The sequence below is a fragment of the Pterocles gutturalis genome, unplaced genomic scaffold (assembly GCF_000699245.1).
Source record: "Pterocles gutturalis isolate BGI_N339 unplaced genomic scaffold, ASM69924v1 scaffold45522, whole genome shotgun sequence".
Taxonomy (NCBI): Eukaryota; Metazoa; Chordata; class Aves; order Pterocliformes; family Pteroclidae; genus Pterocles; species Pterocles gutturalis.
Window position 1 is genome coordinate 551 of NW_010109423.1, and position 7,755 is coordinate 8,305.

At 49.3% G+C, this 7,755-nt stretch overlaps 1 protein-coding gene across 4 annotated transcripts; it reads right to left on the minus strand.

Annotated features, from left to right (window-relative positions):
• Nucleotides 1-2,070: 2,070 nt before the first annotated feature.
• On the minus strand, nucleotides 2,071-6,136 carry MAL (mal, T-cell differentiation protein). Of its 4 annotated transcripts, XM_010072956.1 has the most exons (4): nucleotides 6,050-6,136; nucleotides 2,706-2,873; nucleotides 2,394-2,516; nucleotides 2,071-2,145 (listed from the first exon to the last, which is right to left on the minus strand). In XM_010072956.1, the coding sequence occupies exons 1-4, from the start codon at nucleotides 6,134-6,136 to the stop codon at nucleotides 2,071-2,073; spliced, it is 453 nt and encodes a 150-aa protein (XP_010071258.1). The 4 variants fall into 4 exon arrangements, with proteins under 4 accessions (XP_010071258.1, XP_010071260.1, XP_010071259.1 ...); XM_010072958.1 differs by lacking the exon at nucleotides 2,706-2,873; XM_010072957.1 differs by lacking the exon at nucleotides 2,394-2,516.
• Nucleotides 6,137-7,755: the final 1,619 nt, after the last annotated feature.

Here is a 7,755-nt window from a genome sequence, read left to right on the forward strand (position 1 = left end):
TTTGTGGTTTAATGCTAAATTCAGAGGCATAAATAGAAGCAGGGCAAATCTAGGCACCAACCCCCCCCACCCACACACCCTATGATGATGTGATGTTAGAATCAGTTTCAACAAGCGCATGTTAAATCTTCAGCCCCAAGTGCTGTTGTCCGAAGTGGCTGAGTTCCCTCCCTGCTCTGAAAAGGGGTTTCTTTTCCTCCCTCCCAATCACCTTGCTTTTGTCACACTAACACAAGCAAAAAACAGGTCAGGCTAGTTTTCAGCAAGGAAAAAACAAGAAAAAAAATAAACAGGTCAAAAGTCTCCCCTGGATCTGAAGCAACAGAGACGTCTCCGACTTTTATTTCCCTTCCACTCTCCTGTCCTTGTTATTACCCAGGAACTTCAGACTCACATTTTTTTCCCCAGAAGCTGGAAGGGCTAATTTGGTACCCCTGTTTATTAGGCACCTCTAACGTGTGAAAACAGCCCTTCTTGGGTCTAAACCCTATTTAAATGAAGTCACTGTGCTGGCTTAACCCCAACTGCCAATGAGGCACCACCCAGCCACTCAGCCACTGCCCCCAGTGGGATGGGGGAGAGAATCAGAGGGTAAAAAGTGAGAAAACTCGTGGGTTGAGATAAAGACAGTTTTATAGGTAAGGTGAAACTCACGCACACAAGCAAAGTAAAACAAAGAGTTCATTCACCACTTCCCATCAGCAGGGGGGTGTTCAGACATCTCCAGGAAGCAGGGCTCCATCACATGTAAAGGTTACTTGGAAAGACAAATGCCATCACTCCAAATGTCCCCTTTGCTCCTTCTTTTCCCCATTGCTGAGCATGATGCCATATGGTATGGAATGTCCCTTTGGTCAGTTGGGGTCAACCATCACAGCTGTGTCCCCTCCCAGGTTCTTGTGTCCCTCCAGCCTCCTCACTGGTGGGGTGAGGAGCAGAAAAGCCTTGACTGTGTGTAAGCACTGCTCAGCAATAATGAAAATATCCCTGTGTTACCCACACTGTTCTCAGTGTATAGCCCCATACCAGCTGCTGTGAAGAAAATTAACTCTATCCCCGCCAAAACCAGCACACTCACTCAACACTCGATAATATTTTAAGCATTCAGATGAACAACATGACTGAGATTAACCTGAGCTGGTTTTTAGCTCCAGAGCCCCACAGGCTCCCCGTGACAGAAAAGCCCTTTAATTCATGCTCAAGTCTGCTCTTCCTCCTCAGGCACTGCCCTGTTACAGCCTAGGGCTCCTGAGGCTGTAAAGGGCTGTGTACCTGTGCGCAGCGAAGGGAAAATAGCAGCAATGACTCTGTTTGCAAAATCACAGCAAACCCATCTTTATTAGTGACACAGTGCTGGTGTATGTGAGAGCAGCCACGTACCAAAGACAAGAGTTGATTGCCTCTGCTTATTCAAGATTTGATTCTAATCATCCATATAATTCTCCTACGGTCTACCACACACCTTTTTAAATTGTATTTTGTAGGGGGATTAACAGCAGTGGTAATTCCTGGTGTTACGGTTGTGCCTCATAATTCAGCAATACCCTCCAGGGGTTGCAATAATCTATATTGCCCCTGAGGGCAAGTTAGATATTGTCCCTGTTTCTCATCACAAGTCAGAGATGGCATTTCCAGAAACGGTGTGAAAATGTTCTTTTGACTCAGCAGGTTTAGGGAGGGAAACAGGCTTACGTGGATGGGCGGCAGTTCAAATGACTTGACAGCAATAACCATATGCTGGAGGCATAAAGGTGTGGATCAGGGAGATTTTAGCACTTTGAACCCAATTATGTTATTCTGTTTTTTTAAAATGGATGTTTTTCCATGTGGGGTCCAATTACCAGCATCAAACTCTACCCAACCCAGAAGAGACTGAAGGGAAACAGATCGTGCCAGGATGTAGCTTTCTGTGGCAGGCTCTTTGTCTTCATTGCCATGGTCCCACAGAAAAAGCTGCTTGTTTATAATGTATACATTAAAAAAAACACCAAACTCAGCCTGGAAACTGCAGTCGTTGAACAACTTTCGTATTCATGGGGTGACCAGAAGATGCATGTGCGAGGGGAGCTCTTAGGATGATTTCCATCGCCGGAGCGAGAACACCTGATGGATCACGTACATCAGGGTAGCTAAGAATGCAAATACCTACAATGGAAAAACACATCAGCCAGTTAACTTTTTATTACATGGCATGAGTTCCTGCACTGAGCAAACACCTCATGATGCATTAGTTTTCTATTGATTCTTGCATGTTTGGAGACATTTGTGCGTAGTAGGATGGGGATCAGCCTCTCTCTCCCCTCCCGGAATGGTTGGTGCAAGTAAAGATTTGTGCTTGAGGCCACTCCACAGTCACCTCCCCACCTTCCTTCCCCTGCTTGCCAGGCACTCACCACAGCAGCAATGTTCTCCCGGTAGACGATCAACTGCAACGCTTGGGCGAAATAAGTAGAGGTGGCTTCCAACACGGCAGCACTGAGGTAGAACAGAGCTGCTGTCCCCTGGTAGATGGCATCCTAAGAAACAAGGAGCACACTGTTGTTTCCAAGGAGGGAACACACTGCAAAGGGGAAAAAAAGGAACCCACACAAGCAAGCAGCCCCAGCCTGCAGTTTGGAGTGCAGTAGCAGCAAAGGAGACAATTGTCTACCAGTGCTACTAGGGAGGGGAGGGGATGGGTCCTGAGGTTTGTCACAGCCACTTACCAAGGTGACCCAGGAGCTCTTGCCCCCATGTGCCCCGCAGATGTAGAGACACAGGAGGGTGGTGGACATGACGAAGCAGAACACTGAGACAAACATCACCCAGCCTTGCAGGATGGGTAACGGGACCTTTGAGGATGCCACCAGGATCCAGACAAGGCCCCCAAATATCTGCAAGTAAAAGTGAGAGAGAGGGCAAGCGTGGGATAAATTGGTTTATCCAGAGCAGAGCCAAAAGCCGTGCTTGCCTTTGGCACTAGTACTGCACATGGCAATAGCCCAGGGATGCCTTCGAGTTTCTTCCCAGCCTCCTCTTGAAACTGAGTATTCAGCTGGGAGCATCCACCTGTGATCTTGACCCACAAAACCCCTCACTGTAGCCCTGACTCCCGGTGTCACTCCTATTCATGCCTCCCCAGATCAGGGTGTTCAGGAGGCTGGTTCGGATGTTTGTGAAGTCTGGTTTCAACAAACAGGCTCATTTCAGAAGGAAACATTTGCTTCACAGCCAGTGTGGCAGATCCCCCAAAGGAGTCGTGTCAAACCTGGCTCACCCGCACAAGCAGCACACACGTGTGACCTCACGAAGGCCACATGCAAATGGCACCCTGAAAGGAGAGAGAATAGTTTGAAGAGAGGTAACATGGCCACTTTTACTCTCTGAGGTAAGGGAAATAAGGTTGAGGCTCCCAGCTCCTCCTGGGATGGGGGGCTTATAGTGCTGCTCCAATTATTTGGGTCCTTTGTTGGCTGTGCTGGAGCTGTGCGAGGTCCTCGCTGCTGGTCAGGTAGCTGGTGGGACCCCATCCTTCTCAGCCAGCCTTGGGAGTTGGCTGTGGGTTTTCCAGTGGGACGTGGAACACAAGGACATATCTAGACTCCATGCTTTCTCCACCAGAAGATTCCTACACAAGAGGATGAGAGCACGATGTCCAGTGCTGTGGAGTGTCCGAGCTGCAAGTGGTGTCTTTGCACTAAAATGCACCCAGTAGCTTTTCTCTGCCGCAAATCAGCATGGTTGTTTCTTGAACCTGTGCAAAGCTTAGTCTATGCAGCATCCTGCGATGAGGAGCTCCTCAGCTGAACTCATACTGCGTGGAGACCACTGTGTATCCCAGGCCAGCCTTTGTCAGCATCGAAGTGTCAACTCAAAATCATGGCCTTTCCATTTCCTTAGAGGCATTTTGCAAGTGGAAAAAAAAAAAAAGTTTCTAATTCAAAGTTCATTGGTTCCATTATGCAAATTGATACTTTAAATCAATGATGTGGTTGAGACCTTGCAAATATCTGGGTGAAAATAAGTCTTCCAAAGTGCTGCTGTTTTGGTGCTTCTTGTAACAACCAAAGAGTGGCACCTGAAGACTAATCCAGTGCCTGCAATAACTCGTGTGGTGACAACATGAGTGCGTTGTAGCTAAAGATTCTGGAGAAAACCTCACAAGTTGCTCCACTAAAGTCCAGCACAATTGGGGTGAGATGTGAGGTTGGGGGGAAAAGTATCACTTCTCATTTCTTACCACTCCCCATCTCTCCTTTCTACAGGATGTGACTTATCACTCAAGCAAGTATGTTTGACATGATTTGATTACTGACTTTGGTTTTATAGTGCTGCTGTTCAGAAGACTCATAAAAATGAGGAATAGGTCAAGAGGCTTTCAGTAACGACCCACAGGGGGTTGGGGACAGCAGTCTAAGAAAAACTTCTCTTTTAAGATAGCCTTTTACAAAGCAAACACATCTGTTTTCACCTTGTTTCAGCTCTTCCGCATAGGCCATATATGCAGAATGCTCTTCAAATAAAAGATGACAAGAATTAAACCCAGGCTCACAGAATAAAAATGGTAGTTCTTAATCAGCATACCCAGATGGGGCAATGACCTGAGCTGCAGGCAGGACCTTCTGGCATTTTCACAACTGCCTTAGCGTTTGAAATGCCTTTTTTCTTTTTCTTCGTAGTTACCATATTAACCCACTGCAGGCAACCTCAGATTCCAGTAAGGATTAAGAAACTCTGTCCTTCTGAATGCTGTGATTCAAGGCAGCCACCGCCTTTGTACACAACAAAGTTAATACAGCTGCACAGCCCAGCGTCATATACCTCCTGCGATGGAGAAATCCGGTTGTGCAGCATTCTTCTTTCCTGGGTGGTTCCTGAGCCTTTAGGATGTACATTTCGAGATCTTACCCAAACCAAAGGATAGGGTGCTTATCTTTGTCTCATTAAGAAAGCTGCCTTGCCAAATCCCCCCGGAGACAGGAGTTACAAACAGTTCAAGGCACAGCCGGTACCGTAAGCATGCCGAGGCCAACAGCACGCTCAGCACCAGGACTATCACAACCCCATGACAGGGGTGACTGGCAAGTGTCAGCCCAGCCAGAACCTCCACAGGGACTTGACACTTTGCTCTCAGGGCCTGGGCACAGAGAATGAGTCCCCGGAGCGTATCTGGAGGAGCTGAAGCAAAGCCTTTCTCTACACATCGGTAATGTCTGCTTTAACCCAACTCCCCTTTGCTTGACTGCTGTTACTAGAAGAATGAAGTAAACGCTGGAAATCCCAGGGGTGAGGACTGCGTTGGGTGACGGGAAAGGATTTGGTCCCAGATGGCAAAGTTGAAGTTTTTAGCATGAAATAATCTGAATGCCACCCTACAGCACTCAGCCAAACCCCTCAACACTGGATGAAAGCGCTCAGGCTTTGCAAAAAGCCTACCAGACTGTTGGGCAGGTTTCATGGTTGGGGGCAAGAGGACACAGGGAAAAGGTTCTAGTTGAAACTTTCCATCTTTTTTCAGTCAGTGCTCACAGCAACTGCTTTTAATCACCTGTGCCAAATCCATTAAGTTTATGATCATCTCCTGCTCAATGAAATTACAAGAAGTCCGAAGGTGTTTGTTCACCCTTTGCTCACCCACTGTTGCCCACACAGCCAGGTCCAGCACCCTGCAGCTCCGCTCAGGAACGAAAGCTGCAGCTGAGCAGGTTCTCCTCTGCCTGTACCAGCTGCTAAAATCATCCTCCAATTAATTAATTGTCTTTATTTGGCAACTTAGTTTAAGCCCACCAGCAACCCCTTCAATGTTGTTGAGCAGGAAGTTACAACAGGTTTTCAGAGGCACCACAAAACCCCCCTGCAGACTAAAGGGGAGCTTCTGAGCCCCCGCTCAGGGGTTATGGTTTTCTCCGAGGGTGAGCTGGGCACCCCGGGCTGCCCCCAGAGCTGGCATGGCTCCTGAACCACATGCTTTGTGTCTGGTCTCATCACCCAGACACCTGCAGCATGAAGTGTACCAGATGATGCCCCACAAGCAGCATCCATCCTCCCCCAGGGAAAAGCCAACACTCACGAATTCGGGAATGAAGAGCACATCTGGGAAAGTCGTCAGGACAGACAGGCCGCTGGGCAGGTGGGCGGTGGAAGTTGCCGAGGACATGGCGAGCCTCTCCCACGGTGGCTGTCAGCTGCTGTGGCTCTAACTGCCAGAGGTACTTGGCAAGTGCAGCCTCTTCCCCTCCCTCTTTCTCTTCCTCCTTCCCTCCCCTTCTTCCTGCTCTTCCTTCTTTCCTCCCTCCTTCCTGCTGGCCACACAGCTGTGAACAGCACAGGTGTGGCCAAACCCTGTGACCACGGGTTACTCGGTGGCTGACGGGAGCCACCGCAGAGGTTTTCAGGAGATGTGGCAGCCCCGAGGCATTTGGAGCAGAGCTGACTCTACATAAGTTGAGTATGCAGGGCAAGTCCCCCGGGGGCGGTGATGAGTGGCACCATCAGGGTGCCTCACCTCTGAATGCCATTGGGAAGACCTGTTACCCACCCAGGGTATGGCCTCTCATCCCCTTTATTTGCACAGTAAGTCAGCTTGTCCCCCACCCACATGGCAGCAGGCACAAGGGCAGCCAGCGGCCAGGGCGAGCCAGGACATGCCGGCTGCTGGCACGCAGCAGGGCTGAGAAATGTCTCGCAGGTGTAGGTGCATCCCAGGACAAGGGCAGTCAAATTGCAGGGCAGACCACTTCCATCGTCTCAGAAGGAGATTGGACATGCCAAGGTAACAAAAATGACCTAAAATAATGATAAAATAATGAGATTTCCCAAAGCATTTGTCTTCCTTTTTTTTTTTTTCCTTCTTTTAGTCTGCAGTCCAGTCCATGGGAATGGGTCATTCCTCTCTCCATAATACAGAGTGTTCACGTCTCTTAACACGCTCACATGGATACCCAGCAAAACCACACAACTCCAGAAGCTAAGGCCAATGACATGAACCATCAGGAAAAGGAGCAACGTGGCGATGCACATTGCTACGGACCAGTGCCCCATGGAAGAAGTGCCCGTTTATATACGGTGCTTGCCCTTCCGCGGCTGCTCCCACGCACAAGGTTTTGGTGCAGGGGCTGAAGCAGGAGGTAGGATTGCCTTGTTTTTGGCCCCAAATGCCTGGCACATGCAGCTCCGATAGCAGCCAATGTCAGGCCTAGAGTCTCCAGCCAGCCCCCTCACAGCTGCAATGGGCGGCATGTTTCAGTCATAGAATAGAAACACAGAATCATTAAGGTTGGAAAAGACCTCAAGGATCATCAAGTCCAACCGTCAACCCACAACACGTAACTCACTAACCCAATTCCCCAAGCACCACATCTACACGTTTCTTGATCCCCTCCAGGGATGGTGACTCCACCACTTCCCTGGGCAGCCTGTTCCAATGCCTCATCACTCTTGCAGTGAAGAAATTTTTTCTAATATCCAGCCTAAACCTCCCCTGGCGCAACTTGAGGCCGTTTCCTCTTGTCCTATCACTTGTTACTCTAGAGAAGAGGCCAGGACCCACCTCACTGCACCCTCCTTTCAGGCAGCTGTAGAGAGTGATGAGGTCTCCTCTCAGCCTCCTCTTCTCCAGACTGAACCCCCCCAGCTCCCTCAGCCGCTCCTCGTCAGACCTGTGCTCCAGACCCTTCCCCAGCTCTGTTGCCCTTCTCTGGACCTGCTCCAGCCCCTCAATGTCCTTCTTGTGGTGAGGGGCCCAAAACTGACCCCAGGATTCAAGGTGCAGCCTCA